Source organism: Cygnus olor, chromosome 2 (genome assembly GCF_009769625.2).
Source record: "Cygnus olor isolate bCygOlo1 chromosome 2, bCygOlo1.pri.v2, whole genome shotgun sequence".
NCBI classification, from domain to species: domain Eukaryota; kingdom Metazoa; phylum Chordata; class Aves; order Anseriformes; family Anatidae; genus Cygnus; species Cygnus olor.
The window spans coordinates 96,428,446-96,451,240 of record NC_049170.1 but is presented as its reverse complement, the minus strand read 5'-3'; the positions used below and the strand labels follow the sequence as shown (position 1 = coordinate 96,451,240).

General features: G+C 43.5%; 1 protein-coding gene across 1 annotated transcript in view; it reads left to right on the top strand.

Moving 5' to 3' along the window:
* Positions 1-4,545: 4,545 nt before the first annotated feature.
* AHRR (aryl-hydrocarbon receptor repressor) overlaps positions 4,546-22,795 on the top strand; it is a 95,336-nt gene continuing 77,086 nt past the window's right edge. The window contains exons 1-2 of the mRNA XM_040549381.1: positions 4,546-4,770; positions 21,781-21,852. Coding sequence (XP_040405315.1) covers positions 21,791-21,852 — 62 coding nt within the window. The 5' untranslated portion in view covers positions 4,546-4,770; positions 21,781-21,790. The remainder of the gene's footprint in view (positions 4,771-21,780; positions 21,853-22,795) is intronic.

Sequence of the window (22,795 nt, the reverse complement as noted above, 5' to 3'; positions counted from 1 at the left end):
TGGTTATAAAAACAAATATTTTTTACAGTATTAAAATAAAAGAATGGGGATGACTTACTGCTTGTTTTTAGCAACTGACTTGTCTGAGGGAAGATGGACCATATGGAGGGAACCGACTTGAAAATTCACTGACATGATGCAGTTACTTACTGATTTTTATAGACAATAATGACCTGTAAGAGCTCTGCTCTGCCGTTTCCCTGTTGCTTTAGCCCCCTCTGTTAATACTTAAGGAAATCAACCCCGTTTAGCTGTTTGTGTGATTTCTAATGAGAGATGAATAATACAACAAATCATATTTGCTGTCTTATAATGTTCTGTTTAAATATTTCCTTATAATTTTCCTTCTACTTACTTAAGTTGGGAAAATACAGTTAGGATTTTGATTTCTAAACACCCTTTTTTCTTTTTTTTCCAGTCTCTCTGTAAATATGATAAACACTTCTTGCATTTTGACACAATTCACAAGATCATATTTAATTCTAGGTAAGAAAGGTCTGGGGAGTTGCTGGAAACAGAACTGAAACAAACACACAGAAGCGTGCAAGAAGCATCGCAGAGGCATGGAAAAAATATCTTGCTATAAGCCCTGTTCTTCTAAGCTTTTGGGCAAAAAGTGACTGAATTTCAGCACTGAGGTTGCTGCCACTTCCAGGGTGCTGTTGCCCGAGACGGTGCCTCCTGCTTTGCCTGGCCCTGGACTGCAGAGGCAGCTCCCGACCCGGTGTCTCATCCAGCAAGGCAGCAAGCAGCACTCCCCGCATGTGGGCAGCAGCAGTGCAGCAGCCTCAGTTCCTCTACCCTTTTCTGCAGCCTTCAGAAGCCTTTACCAGAAAAACTTCAGCACGGCAGCCCTATGCACCTTCAGCCCCCCGAGGAGCAGGAAGAGGAAAACGGCAGCAAAAGCGGCTCAGGTGATGAAATTTCAGTCGTTGTGTAAGGCATTTGGATGAAGTTACCAGAAGCAACCTTTATAAGTATGCAGGTGTGGAGAGCTATCCCTTATCAATTAAGCACATCCTGAAAACTTAAAAAGAAAAAACAAAAACTGGTCTTCAAGATGCTATTCTGATCTGCGATTTGACTTCTGCATTTCTTATGGACAGCTGATTAAAACAGAGACTAAACAAGGACTGAGGTCTGCTTGCAGTTTACCAAGAGGGTTACCCAAATATCGTACTGCTTTTTTCCTTTTTTAAAAATCAAATAGGATAGTTCTGAAAAGCTCTGTTAAAAGAAAAGAAGGTAATTTGAAATCGCAAGATCTGGTAATATGGAGACCTACTGTATTTCAATCACTTTGTACTTTAAGAGTTTATAAAAGCAGTATGGAAAGAATAAGAAGCAACCAGTGTGGCTTCATGAGGAAATGCTTGTGTTTATGAGAATATTAAGAATGTCTGTCTCCTTTTTCCAATAGTGTGTGTCATTTAAAGCATTTAAAGAAGAAAATTATATTGGCTTCCAGCTCCCTGCTAGTCTCCCGCACAAGATCACCTCCCTTCCCGGTAGTCTAAAAATAATGGGAAATACTAAAAAATGAGAGAAAGGATACAGTTCAGAAGCAAATTACATTTGAAAAGCAATAATGCTAGAGATAAAATGAACGTTCTGAGTGTGTAGGAGCTTGAAATAATGATGTCCATAAGAAAGCAGATTAAGACTGAGATCTATAATTATTTTCCAGAAGTGAAATGGGGCTGTGTGAGAAATTGACAGCATATGGTCCTGAAAATGAAGGTGTGGAGTCTAGGTTGAGTACTCAGACCAGCACTTTGAATGAACACACCTGCATTTTCCACCAAGGGAGTCTGAGGAGAAATATATCTTTAAAGGTTTCCGCTTTGAACCTATCTGTGTGCACACATGGGCACAGATCTGCTGCGAGGATGCAGGGTCTGAAAGCCACGCATGGGCACTCTGCAGACTGAGTGCTTGTGGCAACAGGACGCAGTTCAGACTGCACAGCCCTCCTGCCTCTGCAGCCACCACAGTTTCTGTGTCTTTACCTGTGCCTTTGTACACACAAATTTACAGACAAACACACCGATATTATAAAATCGGTACCTCCTGATAACCGTGGTCTCAGCCCTGCGAAATGCTGAGCTCCACTTCCAGTCCTGCAAAGCATCTCGGTGCATGCCGAAACTTAAATAACTATGCCCGTGGTTCAATGCTTTGGCAGCCCAGGTCTGGATCCCTGCTCGTCCCCTGCAGGAGGGAGTGGAGGAGGCGTAAGGAGGGTGCTGACCCTCTGCGTCTACGGTGAGTGATGGAACTTAGTGCTCCATTTACAGCTCCATTTTAAAAATAGATACTGGGCAAGTAAGCGATTAAAATTCAAGAAGGAAAGCAGAACTATCTGGCAGTTGTTCAGTAAGCCTAACTTGTATAAAAGCATCTGCACAGAGCTGGTATAAGTATAAACAGTCAGCGGCAAGAGATTATGAAAAACAATTCTTGCCTGGCAAATGCAATTACTTTTAACAAAATTTAGAAATCAGGGAGCGAAGGGAGCACGGTAGGAGTATTCTCTCTGCCTGCTGGGTCATCCATCTGTGAAAAAAGCTCCTGTAAAACATCTGAAACGTCACCTTCGGACGTATCGATGCAGACAGGTGCGAGAGGGTCCGGTTTCCAGCTGGGTGTGCGTTAGCTCGGCGCCGTTCCCAGCCCAATGAACCTGCTATGGGATTTGGCAGGGCGGCCTGAATGCCGCTTGGTGACACCGCTCCGAAATCAGAGCTGGTTTCTGCCCAGCCGAAGAGCTCAGACGTGTCTTCATGTGGCTTCACGTGCCTGCTAACGCGCTGCCTCCCACCTCCACGGCTCTCCTCGGGCGCTGGCGGCGAGGAGCTGCGAACAATAGTTGCCACATGACTGCGTCCCCATCATCCAGTGCGTTCTGGGTCCCACCCCCCAGCCCGCTTCTCTTCTGGGTAAATCATTCAGTGTCGATGGCCTGGCAGCCGAAGCACCATTGTTCCATCTAGTGGAGAGCTATTCAGTGATGATGGCCTTTGATTTCTCTTTCCAAACATAGGCCCAGCCTCTGCCAGATAGGATTTTGCTGGTAGGCTTATGCTGGCAAATCGTCCTAACATAAGCACGGCCTGCGGTCCCCAAAGATTTATGGTGGCCTGAATTGGTATAACTTCCATCAATTCTGTGAATATAATAAGTGCAGACAGTACCAAAGCCTCTCAGAAAATGCCTGATATAAAATAGATACACTAATTTACTGTGAAGGTTACAATCATAAATAGCATTCAGAAGAAAAGTAAATAATGGAATTCATAGTTTGGCACAGACGCATTGCCAATGTGTCACATCCTGACGGATTGGGGATATGTCTGTGTCAAGCCATGAATTCCGTTTTTGCTTTTTGAATGCCGTTTACAATTGCAACTGTCCATGTGGATTATTGCATCTATTTTTATTGCCAAGGCTCTGTCTGGGAAGATGTAACAGAGCAATCAACAACACTGACTGGTTCTATTTTGCTGGAACAATAGTTTTCCTGCAAGCTGAGCCGTTCAATCTCCATACACAAGACGGGAGGGTTGGGGTCCGGGCTTCCCCTCGTCTGGAAGAACTTGGTTGACAGAGGGATGGAGACGTTGTATGGGGAGACACCTGCCAAAGCCAGGTCTCCCTGATAAAAGGCGGGCAGAGTGGGCAAGCCAAAGACTCAGCACTGGCTGCCAGGTCAGGCAGTGGGGTGTAAAGCAAGGGGTGACCCTGGGAAGTAATGGTGTAGATGTATGCAATGTTGGGGAGCCACCACGTTGTGTAAGTGGCGAAGGCAGGGCTCTGCTGGCTGAAGGGCCGTGTCCATCAGGGCATCTGCACCCCTGGTCGGTACGGGTTTCAGAAAGGGCTCTGTGATTGTGTTTCAGCACAGCGGATTAGTGTCCCACCGGGGAGAGGCCCGCTTCCCTCCCTGTTGCCTTGCACTTTCCGTCCCACCCTGATGTCGCCTGTCCTACCCTCCAGCCCCCTGTGCAAGACCCGCTGCAGGTACTCGCCCGTCCCCAGCCTCCCCACACCACCTCTCCAGGCCCTGGCTCCCTGACCGGGACCGGGGGGGCTCTCCCAGCTCAAACCAGCAACCTGCGGGCGAGCCCAGCGGGCGAACATCCCCTGCCGGGGCCGGCAAACGCCGTGCTGGGCGACCAGCCCCGGGGGAACCGCGGCGGGGGGGGAAGGACGAGAGCCCCCGCCGGGCGGGGACCGGGGCGTGGGGACGGGGCAGGGCAGCGGCCGGGGGGCAGCTCCGGGCAGGCGGGGAAGGAGGCGCTGCCTTTTATTTATTTATTTATTTATTTATTTTTTCCCCCCTACCGCCTTCTCGGGGCTCCCTCCCGGCCCGGGGCAGGTGTCGCGGCCCGCCCCGGCGGGCACCGGGCGCTTCGCACGGCGCCGGGAGGCGAGAGAGGAGAAGGAGGCGAGGGCAGCAGCCCGGAGCCCCGTCCCCATCCCGGCCGCGGTCCCCCCGGCATCCCGCATCCCGCCGCCCGCCTCCGGTGCCGCCGCAGCGCCCTCTGCCGCCGTCGGGCCGCGGCGGCGGCGGGCCGGGGATCGCGTGCGAGAGCGGGGACCCGGCGGGCAGCCGCCTGCGCTCAGCACTCGCCAGCCCGCCACCTGGATCGCCAAGGGGAGCGGCGGCCGAAGCATCCTTCCCCGCCGCCGGCACCCTCTCCGGCCCCGCCGCCCCTCGCCCCGCCGCCGCCGCCCGGAGAAACTTGGCGTGCTGGCGGGCACCGTGGGGTAAGTCAGTCGCCGAGCACGGACGGCTCCCGTGGGGGGGACGAGGAAGCCCCCCGAGGGGCTCCGTGGGGTACCGGGGGTCGCGCAGCCTGCCCCGGTGCCGCCGCTGCCTCCCCCGTGCGCCCGCCGAGCCCCGCGGCTCCCGCACCGACGCCCCCCCGGGGTGCCGGGTGATGCCCTCGGCGCGCCCGGAGCCGAAAAAGAGGCAGCGAAAGGCTCCACCGCGGCACCTACACCGCGGGAGGCTTCGGGCATCCCTTCCCCGGGTGCCTCCGGAGAGCTCCGGGGGAGAAGAGGGCGAGGGGAAGCTCCCCTCCAGCGGCCTCATCCAGCCCCGGCTGCGCTCACCTGGCACACGGCGGGGCGGCCGGGAGCACGCCGCGGGGAGAAACCCTCCAAAACGGGTGGTTTCGGCGGTGTGCAGCCCAAGAGCTCCGAGTTCTTTTCGTGTTTCAGTTTGACACGCGAAAAACGGGGGGGAGAATCGCCGAGGGAAGGGCTCCGGTGCTTTTTCTGACTTGGGGTTACTTTGGTTAGTAAACAAGAGTTTTGTGCGTCTTCAAGCGAAGCTGTGCCTCCATGCGTTTGCTGGATTAAAACAGAAAGAGCGTAAAACCAAGTTATATCTCATAAAAAGAACTTTTTCTTTCTTAAGACGGGCACAAATAATGTTCGTGCGTCATTTAGTGAGTTTCTAGGAGATGGACTAAAGACCTAAAAAAAAAAAAGAGCCAACAGAAAAACCCAAGAAAATGCTTGACGCTGTTTGGTAGTTGGAGGCTTGAAAAGGACAACCGGGACTGGATTTAAATAAAACCGAACGGTCTGTTTGGGCTCAGAAGTAGTCTGTTGAGAAGGGTGTTGATGCACATATGTTTGCACTAGATAAAACAAAACAGTTCTTTTTTTATGGAGCGTAGAGAGTGTTACTATCCTGGGCTAAGACTTAAATCGTTGCACTTAGGCAAGGGACTTCATGACCGACAAGATCAAATTCACTACCGAGACGCTCTGTTAATTTGCAACCAAGGGCAAGAATTTATTTCCTTGAAAAATAAAGCACCGAGTAACGTGGATGTTAAGAAGCAGAGTTGCCGGTTAAGGGTCTGGTAGTGACTTTCATGCTGTCTCTCCAGCCGGCACCCCGACCAAGTACGGGCTGAGACAGTCCTCGCTTCTCGCCGTCGTGTCTACCACGTCTCTGCGTGATGGTGTGTCTGTGGTGGCGTAGTGTTTTCGGTAGTTGACTGTCGGAGTATATTTGGGCGTTCTCTAGGCTGGAGGAGAGGACTGGGTTTCTGGAAGCTGTGTCGGGACAGCATGTGAACACCTACGCTCCTCAGCCTGAGCACAAACACTCGTACGTGGAGAACCCACGCTGTTGTGGTTTCGGTGTTTTTTGTCCAAATGATCCACGGGGAGGGGGAGGTTCATCATTACCCCGGCTTCCCATCGATTCAGATTTCTGCCCAGGAGTTGTAATAAGGAAATGCATTGCTAGGCCCTGTTTGCAGTGGGGATGCTTACAAAAACCAGCCAGCCGGTCTAATATTGATTCATCAGTTTCAGCGTATAAACAGATTTGAACTCTACTGTGGAGGATTTAGTAGTCAGAAATGATTTTTCCATTCGGTTTGCCTTTCCGTAGGTGTATCTGAAAATATGGCAAAGGCAGTTTCGGCATCAGGATCTGCCTGTACGGCATTGAACTGGACTAAGGACTTGGTAGAGCTTTTTCTGTAGTGCTTTTAAGGGGTTCGGTTTAACCCGAGACCCCACTAAATGTGGGGGCTCCACTGTTGAATAACCAAGGTCTGGTGCCAAATCTTTCCTTAATATTCCTGGTAATTAGTGCTGACTCACGCTGACATGTGAGTTCAATTAGCCCCAAATGGAATGTAAAGGATGTGGGAGTGTCCCTTTGTGCCCAGAGACAGCTAGGACAAAGCAGATTTTGGAGGAAAATTTAAGGAATGGCCAAGTTTGGGTAGGAAGTGTCAGCCAAGGTTTTTTTACAGTAATGTTTGAATAACCAATAAAGTTGAGTCCCTGGAAGGGGATGAATTTGGATAACACGGGGTTGTCTTCACTATGGAATAACTGGAGTCCCAGCTCAGACTTTGCTTCTAATTTGACTCGTCCACACACAAAAACCCGTTGCTGAAGAGTGGTGATGTTTTCAATTTGAGTCGGCTTACCCATGAGGAATAAGCTATAGCTCAGATAACCACAATTCATCAACTGCTAACACAATATGCGTGAGCAGCACGAGCACGATTCTGCTCAGCGCTGGCTGCTGACTCTTTGATGGGGCTACCTGAGCGGCCAGGACCTACCAGCTGCTTCCCTCTGAGGTTCAGAGAGGAGATCTTGTTGGTTTGGTGTGCTGGCCGTGAGGTGAGCGACTGGATGTTCATCACTTTTAAAGTTCCCACGCAATTACTGTGTCGCTACTGTATTCGTGACAGCTTGCCAATGGTCTTCACCATCCCCATGACACTGCTACGGCAAGCAGTAAAGGAAGAATTCACAGTGCTTGCTGATGCTCAGGATGGGGCAGCTTTGCAGGCAGACACAAAAAGCAAAAATTGTCCTCGCCCCAGAAATTCATTTCCTGTCAGTTATCAGCTGGTACAGTGGTTTGAAAAGGTCAGCTGTATGTCAGAGGTATATGCCGATATGTATACAGAAATAAATCCAGCTGTACTTGGCTAGCAGAAGCAAGAACTGCTGCTTTTGGAGAAATAGTTTCTTTGTTGGTTCTTTATGCAAATCACTTCCAGGAAACGCAGGCAAGGATTTCTGCAAATTTCTTGAGGTCAATGCAGAAAAGATGGACACGAGAGCAATTATTCAGACTCGTGTGTACTGAGTGGATACTCTTCTAGAAGAAGATAACCCTGATGCAGACTCCTCTCTCTGCATGAAGAATGAAAATTTCAAGGTGTTTTGCAAAGAGTTGGATGGAGTTAGGGACCAGCTGAACATCCTAAGCCAGGCATGCTTCAGGAGCATGTTTGCGTTGCTCTGTTGCTCCAGAAGTCCCCCCGAGCTGTTGACAGTCACTTTGGATTTTGTTCAACTTGCCTTCATAGTCATGATCTTTGAAGTGTCTATAGCAGTTGATGCTGCATTCTGCTGTTATCGACATAAGAAATATTGCACGAGTAACTGCAGAACTTGAGAAGATGGACTTACAGGATTGTGCAGGTGGGATGGACAAAATATAGGTGCTGCCAACGTGATGTCAACTAAACGCACCACAAATACTCATGAACCCCCGAGGTCCCCGGTGCCAGTGTGTGATATATCCATTTCAGCATAGGCAACGTAGGGTCTCTTGACTCAAGTGCAATCCTCAGGTACACAGCCATGCAGCTACAATAGCAAGAAACCCAGGGTACCTCTTTCAATTTTGTTTTTAAAACCTTATTCTGGACCTTATCCTTCCTCTCTGGTAGGTGCCTTCTGGTAGGCAGCAGCAGGGCAAGTGCAGGATGGTGGTGCAAAATTCTGCCGGGCGGCAGTGCTTAGCAGTGTGTAGGCAGCAGAACACCTTGACTTACTTTGTATAAGAGTGAGGCTTTTAGCATGAACCCAGATACTCGTTGGATGATGAGATTGCTTTGGGCTGGACCAGACTGTCTACAGTTTTGAATCGAGGTTGCATTTGCAGGCAACAAATAAGTCATGTGTATGATGCAGGTTATTACAGCTGAGGCTGCAAAACACATTATTTGCCATCGTGTGTTTGCACTGTCCTGTGACTGCAGTGGAGCCAGGTGCACCAGAGATATTGCTCTGCATTCAACAGAAATATCTGTGCATGCATTAAAGACCTGAAATATTTATTCTTTAAACTTTATTTGTATTGATGCTAAATGGTGGTCATTTCAGTAGGTTTAACTTGCTGAAAATGTGTGCTAACTTAAAATCAAATTTTGTCACTAATTAGGACTGTAAAAACCCACTTTTAGCAGAGTTCTTCCTCTTTTGTAACTCTGAATCTGAGATGAAGTTGAATACGTGGCAGTTTTGGGGTCATTGTCTCGCTTTCTCAGGAGCAGTTTGCTGAGTTTTGTAGTATACCGATCCCTAGGAGTCATGATCCCAAGGAATCTCTCAAACTGTTTCCTTTGCTGAAACTCCAAATATTATGTTCTCACCACATAGCCATGGCAGCACTGTTTGGAAAGCGGGCTATTCTTGGCTTCATTGTCTTTCACAGGGATTTGTTCCTCCAACATGTGTTTTACTGATGTCTGAGAATTCCTAGTGCACTTGTCAGTGAGAGTCTTCATCTCTCTGTCTTTCTCAAATGAGGAATCTTTTCACAAACATGATATTTTCTTCTTGTTTCAGCCCATGTATTTTGTTCTGTGGTTGAAGATATCCAGGTGATTTACGGTGAGACCAAAGGGACTGAGAAGCAAATCACTGAGGTTGGGATTCCACAGGGATTTGCTTGAAGTTCAAAGCTCTTCCCTATCTCATTGGTGGTTCAAATGATGGGCCAGAGCATGTGGACACTCAGCCTGCAGATGTCACCAAGCTGAAACAGGTTTTGGGCACCTTGAAAGACAAGGGTCAGATATGGAGTGATTTTGACTGAGTAACAACCTCCAGAAAACCAAGCAGGTTGCAGGGCTGTGAAATCAGGAATAATCTTTTACTCAAATACAGAATGGAGAATGGCTGACTAGGCAACACATGCTAAGGAGAAAAGAATGCGGAAAATTGGTGGATCACCAGCTAAGCATGAGTCAGTAGCATCACACTGTGGTGAAAATGCTGGATGGAACAATGGGATGTGAAAACAGGAGCGTTGTTTGTAAGATACATGAAAAATCTCAGCCCAGGTAGGACTTTCGATGGAGTATAACATTAATTTGGGTGCACGGTACTTGCAGAAAGATGCAGACCAAATTAAGAGTCCAGAGGAAAGCAACAAGAATGATAGATAACTAGAGAACTTAAGAAACATGAAGAATTGTTTAGTTTAGAGATGGGAAGAATAAAGAGAAAGAGTTAATGATCTTTAGAAAGACAGGGTTAGTTGTAAAGTTAGGTGAGCTTAAACTGCTAAGTTCATGTCACTAGGGCTAGAAATTACGGTCTCATGTTGTAGTGAGGGAAATTTAGGTTAATATGTACAGGAAAAAATTTGTGATTTTAGTAACAGTTAAATGCTGGAATAAAATTTCTGGGGTGCCCATAGGTGCTATACTTCTGAAGTATTGACAGCTCTTGGAGGAGTTTAACAGTTGTGTTTTAAGAATAGAAAAGAACATAGAAATATATAAAACTTTTTTTGCTATATCAATTGGTCTAGCTAGAAAAAAGCAGACGGTTTTCATACTCGTGAGACTTTTTTCAGGTCTGAAACTTCTAAATGGCTTTGGTACAGCTGATTCAGTATAAAGCAGGGAAGGTTGCTCTACAGGATCTCTTGAGGTCCTTTCAGGCTGATTTGCAAAGATGTAATGATTAACAAAATATTTCTGTCTTGGAGCAGATCGGTGCTCAGGAACTGGGGAAAGAAAGCGTGCTATAAAAGCAAATACAAGAGCTCTCCCATACCGTACAATCTGGGAGATTCCCTAGAATTTTGACTCAATGAAAAATTCCCATTTATTACTTTTCAAGAGTGGATGAGAATCACTAAAAGTTAAACCAGCTGTTTTATTAGTGTCAGGTGATTTTGGATTATAGTAAGTGCTTTATGACAGATTATACTGTGGTAGTATGTATCCACAATGTTCTCCTTTTTATGCTAGAGATTGAAAAAATCCTGGTAGTTTTGAAGGCAAGAGGTTAAATTTTTCCACCACCTCTTATCCTCATTATCTAAAGTGAAATAGTTGCAGTCATTACTTGTTTGACAAAATTAAATTTGCAACTTTAAAAATATCTAAAATTATATTACAAGAAATTTAATGAGCACAAAGAAAATACTACTGCTGGAGATATTAATGAGAATAAATTTGTATATATTGATTACTTTAGAGTAGGAACATATAAATAGTATTAGAGGATGAAGTTGTACTGCAGACAAGTTCAAAATGTCTTTAAACATATTTTTTCCTGTGAAGACATATGTCTAAACCAGGAAAGGTATTTAAAATGGAAAGTGGCACAAATTGTCAACAAACAAAGGTAGCTATGCCCATAGATCTGTGAAACAGAATAAGAATAGATATGTTATAACTGCTGACAAAGGAGAAACTCCTGTTCCTGGAGAGGAAATTGTACACTTAGACATCCATAGTTAAGGACCTGCAGTAAATCTGAGTATGTATCCAAACCAAGGTGCTTACCACTCTGTTGTTGTAGCAGATAAAGCTATCAAGCCTTTCAACAAGTATAACTTGTTTAGCTACTTTTATAATCTCAAAAAATAATAGCTACATCCGTTTTTATTTTGACTTTTGTTGCCAGAATCTGTATGTGAAAAAACTGGAATTTGTGAGTTTTCATTCTGGTTTTCATGTACTTCATTAAACTGAAGACTTGCAAGAACTGAGCAAAATCTTGACGATTCACATGCCAGCCTGGCTCTCGGTGTGTATGTCTAAACTTTGACCTGCTTCTTTCACTGTTAGCATTCTTACACTGTTAGCAAAAACGTTTTAAAAGACTGAATTGCAGCCATAACAATAATAATGATGCCAATTTAAGCATCAAGCTAATACAATTCACTCAGTACTAGGTGCAAATACTTCACGTTTCATTTCAATTTTTCTCTGCATTCCCATTTTCTGCAACAGGGTTTGAAAAAAACATTTTTTTTTCCTTAAAGTTTATGGCTTTTTTTTTTCCTTTTTTTCCTTTTTTTTTTTCTTTCTCTCTCTTTTTTTTTTTTTTTTACCATGGATGTTCCTGTATCTAAGCTCTTTTGAACCTCTATTACCTGGTGTTTGGCATTTCATCCTCTGCTTCTCCTTTTGTTAGACTGAATGACTGAGAAGGAGGAACAAAGAGTAGCAAATCCAGGAAAAGAATGGGATTGCATCTTCTCAACCTGCTGATGTTACATATAAGTTTATAAGTCATCTTTCTCCCTGCTCTCCCACTCCTACACACACGCACACATGCATTTCATAATAACTTCTATAATAATAAAGATGTCAGTCTCCATTTTGTCATCCTTAGTCCTCTTTTGGAGGATTAAGTCCCAAATCCAGTCTTCTTTTGCTTCGCTTCTTGGGGAACTTTCACTGTGCTATGTTCTTCTTGTGTCACAGAAATTCCTATGAATTCGGGCAGTGCTCTTTTCTGAGTCAGAGACACAGATTCTTTCTCTTTCCACACAGTCTCTCTGTCTACAGTGGTATTTGCAGATGTCCAGGTTTTGAGCTGTTGTTTATTTTGACTCCTATTCTGTGCTGGAGTGCCACTAAAACCTTTTAAGAAGCCCTTTGTTGAAAAGAAGAGAGGAGTCAGAGAAATGAGAATATTGTTATGGTGTATGGCAGTATTCTTTAAAGGACTTGAAAATGGAGCTTGGCCCACTGGCAGGAGGGGATCACCAGCATATTGGCTGCTGTGAAGAGTCTCCCTGATTTTGATAAACCATCCTTTCCTGATTAAAATTCCATTTAAATTAGTGCCATTTTGTCTTTACAGTCGAAAACTCACAAAATTGTTCCCAGCATTTCTCTTTGTCTCACCTGGTCGATCTTGTAGCCTATCTGTAGTCTTCCTTTGAAGGGTACAGGGTTTCTTATCATACTGGATGGAGCATTTACTCCAAACGTGCACCGTGCTGCTAGTTTGGCTTGGTGGCTGTGCAATGATAAATAGTCTTATCAAAGATCATTTTTCACCTGTTTCTAAGAGAACCCCAAACATGGACTATCAGAGTCTGATGAAATGATGAGCAAAGGATTAAAACCCAGGTGGCTGGGAAAGGAACACCAGGAAAGCTGATGAATTTACAGGAGGGTTTGGAGGACTGGCACAGCTTCATAGTTCGTAGTTGTGTTTGCAACCTGTGGCTAGTTCAGCAGCTCAAAGTGATGTGTCTAATGCACCTCACTGCAGTGGCATATGGGTGCTGGAGCATGCATCGCCTTATGGTGGAAGAGGGGAGTAGGGCACGAGGATAAAACAACACAAGAAGCAGCTGAGGCAGGGCTACGTGTGTTTGTTGTGCAAACAGTGATACACCCCATTCAAAGTTACACTGTTCTTTTTATCTAAGGACATTTATCCCCCAGTAGCAATTGTGAACTAGAGTAGACAAATTAATGAGCTATACAAACTTAATGAGCTATCTATCTCTAGCAGTGTCATCATAAAAGCAAAGAGCTAAGTCTGGCCAGAACCTATCTGAAAAGATATGAATACACTTGATATAGCTACTTGTTAGCTTGTATGGAGATCTGTGTTGCCAGTCTAAAGCTACCCTCAGAACTTTTTCTATACATGGTTTAAAGACAGCTGAACTGAGGCCCTGCTATGCTACACATTCATTGCAGCAGTATTTCATTGACCTGTCTTACTATTTTTGGTCAAATTTGCTGTGGAAATGATAGTTATGCTTTCACAGCATCCTTTTCTCCATCTCCAAAAGTAGCTAGTCTGGTTCCACCAAATGTAACAGAGGGACAGAGATCTCAGAGATATTACATTCCTGAGACTTTAAAGGTGAAACATGGTACATTAATATCCCTCCTGAGGGCAAGACTGCAATGCGAGATTGAGTGTGTTGTTAATCATGAAATAATCCGTATGGATCAGACAATATCCTAAGTGCCCCAGCTACAGCAAATTTTTTCATCACTGCTCATACCTTATTATGCAAAGGGTAGTCCAGCTCCTGTGGCAACCCAATAGTCTCCTCTAATGCTCTGTGGCAAAGACAAATGGAGGACTCAAAGTCAAGCCTGGTACAAAGAGATGCCACTCCACTAACTGTACAGGATTGTACCAGACATATGTCCAGTCTGATTTTGTTGTGTGTTTTTAAGTGTGCTATGGTCCATATCCTTCCTGAAGTGGCACAGTGAACGTTAGAAGTTCTAAAAAGAGCTTAATATTTAAAACCACTTAAAAAAATTTGCATCTAATCTTTTTTTTTTTTTTTAAGTTAATTATTTACATCTTCAAATCTCAAGAAAAAGAAGTAAGTTAGGAAACACAAGAATTAAAGATGATGTGAATTCCTCACCCATGTGGACATGCACTAAACTAATCTCAGGCTCTCTCATAATATTATGCTTTTTTTTTTTTTTTTTTTTTTTTTTTTGCACGACAGCTACCTCTATGATGAACATTACTTGGTGAGGTAGAAATTCAGTGTTTTCCTTTATTATCCTCATCCACCTCGTGGTTCTGGCTCCATACTGCACACTGTTTAAATCCTGTTCTGAACACAGTGCTATTAATTTTGTCACAGCCTTTCCTGTGATAATTGTGACTAAAATAGCTAAGTACGTCAAAACCACTGAATTGATCTTTATAATAATGCCAAGACATATGGTCTTATTAGCAGAGATAATTCTGAAAGATGTATATTTATTTACTCAATTCCAGGCATTTAGGACATGATTTTTCAGAAAACACAATCTTTTGTGTGTGTTTGTTCAGAACACAGTCCTCAATGCCTTCAGCTGCAGTGCTGAATGCTCATTGCTTTTAGAAATCAGACCAAGGCTCCCAGAAAATGAGGGCTGATGCCTCTGACATAATTGGGTTTAGTCATGTACCTCACATTGGACGGACCCTACAGCCCATGCATGGCCTTGGTTGCCTCTCCAAGCTCTGCCCATCTGTGCTGCATGGGGCAAGGGTCTGCTCTGCACGCACATTATGCTCTCATTCATGTGTATTTCTGATATTTTCCGGCACTTGTTGCTGGGCTGCAGCGGCTGAAAGCACACTGGGAAGGGGGGGGAATTCTGGCTCTGCTGAAGGAAGGCATGTAAAGAGCATGGGGATGCATATGTGTGGTGCAGATGCATGTAGGAGGAACGAAGGGGATGACGTGTGCTGGGCTCAGACAGAAACTATAGATAACTGTCAGACTACAACACGTCTCCTGAGTGCACACGAACTGTTTTTCTTCAGAAGCTCATAGCCAAATGTGTCCATATTTTCTTTGAAGGAAATTAAAAAGAGATTTTATATATGCTATGTCAGGCAAACCTTCACTGTACTGTAAGCACAACATATGATCCCCGATATTTGCAGAACACCCTCTTTAAGTCAAGCGTTATATCGCTTTTTATTAGTCAATTAATGTTTTTAACAGTTCTTTGGGTTTGTGGATTAACTTTCTTCCTTTTTTCACTAGAGCGGAGATTGAGGTAGAAGAGTAGATTTTAGGGCCAGAAAGAGCCACCATGATCGACTGGTTCAATCTCATGTATAACACAGACCATTGGACATCCTTAAGCAAAATTCTTCATCACATAGGTCGAACAGTTTTCTTAAGAAAAAAAAATAAAAATATTAAAGAAATGCTAAGTGATGGAGAGTCCTGTGCAGTCCTGGGTAAATTATTTTAATAGTTATCCTCATTTTATATAATTTGAATTTAATTAGCCTCAAATTCTGAAAATTGGATCTTGCTAGAATTAGCTTGATCTCTGTCACGAAATGTTTGTTTCTTACATAATGTATTTACTTATTGTGAGGAAGTTCTCTGTTGCTGTTCTTCATGGCAACCCAACCAGTTTTTGCTCCCAGACTCTGGCTGTGGGGTTTGTTTTCTCAGCCTTTAGGCATTTCTGTGACTTATCTCCAGTTTCTCTTGAAGTGTGGCTACTTCAGCTGGACATGGTATTGCATGCTATTTGCAAGGATAATATAACTAAAGGCATCGTAACACAACAGTTTGTCAGAAACAACACATTTGTCAGAAATGCACTAATCACAAGTAATTTAGAGAAAGAAAGCAGGTAGAGCTCTAATTTACCTGACACGCAGGTTTCAAAACCCGCCCCCCAGGCAGGCTTTCATCACCTAATTTTTTGCCTGCTCTTCTACTGGGATTCGTACCAGTGCACTTGAAGGACTGTTTCAGGTAACCTCAGACTTTCTGCATGTGCAGAGGTTCTGTCTGAACACCAGGCAGCACCTCTGTGCTGTGCAGGTGATGGAGCACTGGCACAGGCTGCCCAGAGAGGCTGTGGGGTCTCCTCCTTGGAGACCTTCAGAAGGTGCCTGGACGTGGCCCTGGGTGGCCTGCTCTGGGTGTCCCTGCTGGAGCAGGGCTGGGACCAGGTGGCCTCCAGAGGGACCTGCCAGCCTCACCAGTGCTGTGGGTGCTGCTTTGAGACAGCTCTGCCTAGAAGGCCCCGGGTTGAGGTTCCCAGGCCTTCACTGGATGGTGTTTCCTTTTGCCAAAAAGCATCCCAACACCAACTCTTTTTGATTCTTAAGGAAACAATAACGAAGTAAAGAAATCCAGATTCCTAGCCAATCCAAAATACACCACCCACACTCAGTAGCCTCCTCTTCATATATCTGCGGACACCATGGTCTGTAGTGGCCATGACAGCTCGTTCTGTCGATGAGCCGTGGTAAGAAGAGGCCCTTTGGGGGGGCTGCTGCCTCCGGGTAGCACAGGGGCCCTGCACGCTGTGCTCCGCTCCCTCGCGGCTCTCAAAGCTGCGCCGCGGTTCTGTGGTGAAGCAGGGCCGAGAACACAACTTCCCTGTTCCCAGGCTGTCTCTTCCAAACCTAGGCTTCTGACTTGTGGCCTGCACAGCCCTTTCATGCAGCTCGTACATTGATTGCGTGGTATGTGATCGCATTCAGACTAGGAAATGATTCATAACATTTAATGAAAGGAAAGGCCATTGGATAATGTGATTTGACCTCTTATAGCTGCCAAGGCTACCAAATTTTATTTCTGAGAATGCCCGCATTCAGCCCAACTGCTTGTATTTCACTTAGGCATAACTTCTGTTAGGACAAACTGTATATAGGAAGACATCTAACAGTGATTTCAAGGCAGCAGGGTATGGAGAATCCACTAAATCATTTGTAACTTGCCCCAGTGTTTAAATACTCACAATGTTACAAATTAATGCCTTTTTTTTTTTCTTATTTGGATGTATCCGGCTTCAGCTTATATTTGTAAGTGCTTGCTGTGTTTCGGATTAAAATAATTCAGCACCCATGTCTTCACCATGATAGTACTTCATTCAAGTCACCAAATTCTTTTTGATTTGGAAGTAAGCTGAACTCATTCTATGCAAGGCAGTTTCTTCAGCCTGCAAGTATTTTGTGTTTTTCTTTCCTTGCCCTTTCCCATTTTTAACAGTATTTGAAAAACACACGGGTACTGTGCACACTGTTCCAATACCAGTCTCATCGTATCTGTAAACAGAGGTAAAATCTCTTCATTTGGTTCAGCCGCTGCATTAACTACCTTTGCAGCAGCTCTTCCCTTGGAGCTCAGTGTATAGATTGTATTCATTTTTTACCTTGATCCCTAATTTCTTTCAAAAATCACTGCTGTTTCAGAATGCAGTCTGCACTCAGTAGCAATGACTTGCATTCCCTGTTCTGAGATATGTTTGTGTTTGACTGTGTTAAAATGCATTGGGGATAAACAGAAACAGACTACCAGGCACTCCATCTTTCTCTATTTCATAATAGAGAAAATTAAATAATGCTTAAGACCACTCTTCTACATTTTTATAAAATTTGCAAATTTTATCATTGCTGGTTTTCTATTGAACCTTGATGCCTGCAAGGTCTTTATAAAAACTTTTTTGTTTAGCAGTGATTTCTCAATGATTGCTCCTTTTTGGATCTGTCACTTGATTAATTATTTATCTACTTAAACTGCGCTCTATAGTACTTCATTGTGGCTTTTTAAAATCAGAATGTTGTGCTACTAAGTTAAATAATTTATTAGTATGAGTAAATTCCTTCATCGGCTAGATCTGATAAGTTCTCAGTGAGTAAGTTTCCCTCCAAAGAGCATGATATTCCGTAGAACTCTATTAAGTGATGTTATTCATCTTTCTTATCAGCTTTTCTGATATTTTGCTTGAGACGGATGTTAATGTCACCATCCGGTGGTTAGCTGGATCATTATGTTTCCCTTCTCTGAATATTGTCATATAGCAGCTGTCTTTCAGACCTTTGGATTCCTCAGTGTTCAGAGATTCATTATAACTTAATGGCATCACTGATTAAAAGCATCTGACACAAGAAAGTGAATGATCATGGCCCACATCTGCTTTTTCCCAGCCCAGCTATTTCGTTCCTTTCACTCATAGCTCTCCTCCTCCTGAAGCTCCTCAAGTTCGCAAGCCCCCTCTCCTGCTGCTGGAGAGCAGAAGGTTGCTGCTGTGGCTTTGTCTTCTTCCTCCCTCAAACAAGGGGAGAGCATGTGAGGACTCTCAAGTATTGCAAGGACAGAAAGGGAAAGGAAAGAGAAAGGAAAGGGCACAACTGTGCTGAGCAGCTGAGTGTCATCCCCCCAACCTTTTCCCATTTCTTATGTATGAGGCTGGTGGGCTACTAGGGAAGGAGCCGTGCAGATAGGCTGTGCTGCTCCAGTGGTAGAGAGAAGTGCTCCCAAACCATCAGAAGAGGGCATGGTCCAGATGGGACTATGAATTTGTGCTCTTCCTCAGTTTTTAAAATAAATATTGTCTAAGTCTGTGGTTCTGTGCAGCTCAGCAACTTCAAGCACTGTTTTCGGACATATTCAGCCACAGAATCAGCCATAGAACATAATTCTATGGTTCTGTGATTTTTAGGACTCTTAGCCATAAGCCCTCTGAGTTGGTCTTTATTCAGGTACGTTCATTCTCAAACTCGTCTTATCTGAGTACCACTATTGGCATTAGCAGTAGTAGCAGAAGCAACTCTTGCCTGTATACATATCTAGGACATTGGTGTTCAGTTGCTGAGGCAGTGCTCCATACTATGTTGCTGTGGTAACCCTTTGTCCTAATTCTGTGGAAAGTTCCTACAGAAAGCCTGAAGAGTGCATGGTTTGTTCTCACTTGAGTCTCCTTCATTTCAAAAAAGACTGGAAATAAATCTGTTGAATTACCTTTCCTCTGTACACATTTTTAGGCTCTTTTTTTTTTTTTTTTCGTTTCATAATATTCATCTAAAAAAGCAAGCTATCTTTTCTCTTTAGCCTTTCAATTTGTGAATTTTCCTTTGGGCTTTTATCTTTCTTAACCAACTTTTTACGTCACAAATTCTAGCTTATATTGTTTGCCATTTATTTCCTGCCTTTCAGTTGTCTGTATACTGAGGTCTTTTTAATCTACTTCTAGTTGCTGTCCCATATTCATCAACTGAACCAGAGTGGGTTTTAAAAAATTGTCCTTTTGGGAAATCATATAAAGTCTTAACTTCCAGTTTTCAGTTGAATTACGCTGTCCAAGTCTTTTTCTTCCTTTTAATTTTACTCATAAAAGCAAGAGAAGGGAAGTCTAGCATGTGACACTGTTTTGAAACATGAGCTATGAGTCACAGATTCATATTATGAACGGGAAGGACTCAGAACACAAAAATATTACAATGTAAAGAAAATGTCTTTTAATGTAATATCTCACGAGAAGCTACGGCAATTCCTTTAGCATCTTCACACCATTCTAGCTTCCCCCTGGGGTAGAAAACCCACCAAGACAGACGAGCTCATTCAAACTGGCAGACTGTTGCAGAAAATGGGCTAATCTAACCCTAACTAGGGTTAACCCTAACTAGGCTAATCTAACCTAACTAGGTCTTTGAAGGTGGCAAGAAGGCTTTACCTAAGCAAAGCTGGCTGGATAAACAAACTTTCTTAACCTGGAGCAGTATTTCTTGCACTGCATTCAGTCCCTTGTAGAATGTGGCCAGGCAGTTCACATGCTTGATTTCACATGAAATCAGCCCAGTAACAGTGAAAAACAAATTTATTTGTGTGTTTCGGGAAGAATTCTGTACCTGATGCTGCACCAAGTGGAGACTGACTGGTGGAGAGTGACTACCACCATCACCTGTAATTAAGAGGAGGCAACTGCTGACCTGTTAGTCTGATCTTTATAGTATGAAACATTTTAGAACAAATTCTAAAGGGAGGAATAATTAATGACTGTGGTTATTTGTAAAAATGAAATGTAGAGTTAGATAATCTCACCAAGGTAACCTAATAGCTTTCTGATGATAAAATAACTGATTTTCCAGATGAGAGTAGACCTATCTGAATTTAGTGAAGGATACTGTGCTGCTGAGGACTAGTACAAGAATTGAAAGGGTTGGCGGAAGGAACTGGATCAACAACGTGTTGGAAGGAAAATGACTGAACAGGAGGGAAACTACAAGCATTGTTCCTCAACTATCAGTTTGGAGACAATCTTATTTTTACTAAGAAATTTCATGTAATACCAGGAATGTACTAATAAACTTAGTTGCTTGCACCATCAATTGTGCAAGTGGATAAAATTCTCACGTAATAAAAATCAATCGTAGATTGTATGAATTGTATGAATGAGGTGGCCAGCTATGCGGACACTGGAGGTTAGATTTCCTTCATAAACTGTGAATTTATTTGTTGAAAGTTATGCAGGAAGACAGAGAAATGTGCATATTAGGTAACCACAGGGTGACTGTGTTCCATGAATTTTATAACGGCTATGAAAAAGGAAAATACAGTCACACTAATATCAAGTGAGATAGTTCCCATCAAGAACTAATGGTCTGTTAATGCATATATATGTACACGTATGAAATGCAGTTAGACTTTAATTAATATGCTGTTCGTGATTCTGTTTATCCATGTTTTAAACAGATTAATTGAAAACGTAAAATAAAGAGGAAGGCTCCTAAGATGATGTGAAGACTAAGGAGTTTGTAACACGAGAGGGGATTGAAACAGTCTGGGTTGTCCTAGAATAGAAAAAATGAAGGCTGGCTGAAGATATGACTGATACTTAAAAATACGCCAATGAGTAAACACAATGGAGGAGGAAGAGCTATTTAAACTAAAAGACAATGTTGGCAGAAGAACAAATGGGCATAAAATGACCATGAACAAATTTAAGCTGGAAAGCGTAAGGTTTTTGGTTATCAGAAAGCTGTCTTTCGATGAAAAGCAAAAACTCCTCTAAATAGTTTTTTAAATGAAGTTCATTAAGCTTTATATGACGGAGCTGTCTTCAATAGCATGGGCTTTGATTCAGTGACATAGAAGGTCCCCTTAATTTTACATCTTGCACAAAGCAGCAAATACTCTTGATACAGTAACCTCTCAGGCAATCTACACCCATTGTTGTGAGCATACAGTGAGACTAAAATACTCTTTCAGACAGCAAATCAAGAGACTTTGCAATTTGGCTAATCTCCGGAAGATTTGAACAGGCTGAACACAAAGACTTCTTTTAGACCTTGCAATGTCTAACATGCCCAAACAGTGCAATAGTTTGTCTGAAAATTGTCACCTCCATCAGCGTTACACTGGGATCTGGTCCTAAGTGCTAACTGCAGCGCTGTGTGCCATTTCTTGAGCTGCCAACAGATCTACTGTCCGTCTTTAAAAATGAGGGTGTGAGGACCTGGACAAATGCTAATTTGAATAATGGCATCCTACTTATCACAGTTTCAGTAATGGAAGGCAATATTCTCATATATTAAAAAAGCTGTGAAATCCTCCCTGCAAAAGATGATGGGTAGTATTATTCATTCTTATTTGCTTAGCTGAATTTAAAAATGAACCTAGAAGGAAAAATATATATATATATTTTTGCATATTGAGTAAACAGGATGTATTTTATACCCATTTTTATACCATGTATAGTATGCGTAATTTGAAAAAATGAAAATTGAATATAAACATCAATATTGTAATAGCATTAAGGTAGGAAATTGGAATAAGCCTTAAGCTTCTATCTTAACTAATGCCACTGTGCTTTTTAGTGCTGTTGAATGCCACACTCAAGGAACAAACATTTTCCTCACATGAACTTTCCTGGTGCTGTCATTTTGTACAGTGGTATGAAACACAGAAACCTCTGAACTAAGACACCTATCCCTTTTGTTTTTCAGCATCAAAACAATGATTCCTCCAGGGGAGTGCCTCTATGCTGGGAGGAAAAGGAGGAAACCCATTCAGAAACAGTTAAGTATCATATTCATCATGAGGCAGTTGCACCTCTCTCCAAATGAATGTGGTAGAAATGAGGCAGCAGGAGGAATCTCATCCTCCCATAATCTGCTGACCCGGGGGAGACCCAATCTCTTTCACTTCAATGAGAAACCCCTGGTCTGGAGGATGGCTCTTCATGGTTTCCAGTGGTCCCAGAAAGGATGCTGAGCATGGGTCAGAGCGTCCTTACCCATCACTGGCTGTCCCAGGAGGTGGCTGGTGCTTGTTGAGGTGTGCACCTCAGTGTTTTTTCCTAGGCAGAAGATACTGGTGGACTAATCATCAGCTGGGCAATTGGCTGGAGGGGGTGTCCCCTGCCTCCTGTTTTTGAGAAGCTGTGTGTTGAGTGGCACCAGTGTGCTGGCATGGCCCCCTTTCCCCTTCCTTGGCTTAGCCTTGCCTGGGGCATCACTAAGTTTGACACGTGAGTCTGGAAAATGGGTCAGTTCAGCCAACTGAAAAAGCAGACTGGTGACTCATTTTTTACATAAAGAACACATCATATTCAAGCCACTATTTACTATGGAATCACTTTCATCGGAAGAAAAATGCGAGAGAAGCTGTATGTGTGAAGGCAAAGCAGAAAAAAAATGCAATGGGTCTTAAAAAGATGCTTGAAATTGCAGGAAAAAGGTTGTTATAACTCAAATGTGAAATGATTTTGCCAGAAACCACTCTGTGAGATTAATCCTTCTGATATAATCATTCCACATCTGAGTTATACTTGATTATGAAACACATTTGTAGCATGTTAAAATTATGAACTAGCACTGGTGGTCTTTGCAGGCAATTTAAGGATGAGAAAGTAATTAAAGCAGAGCTCCTAAAATAACCCACTTGGCTTAAAACTGTATATATTTGTCTAAAGTTAAAGGGGAGTTTCTCTGAAAGTTTGGGTGAGGACTGCTGATTTTG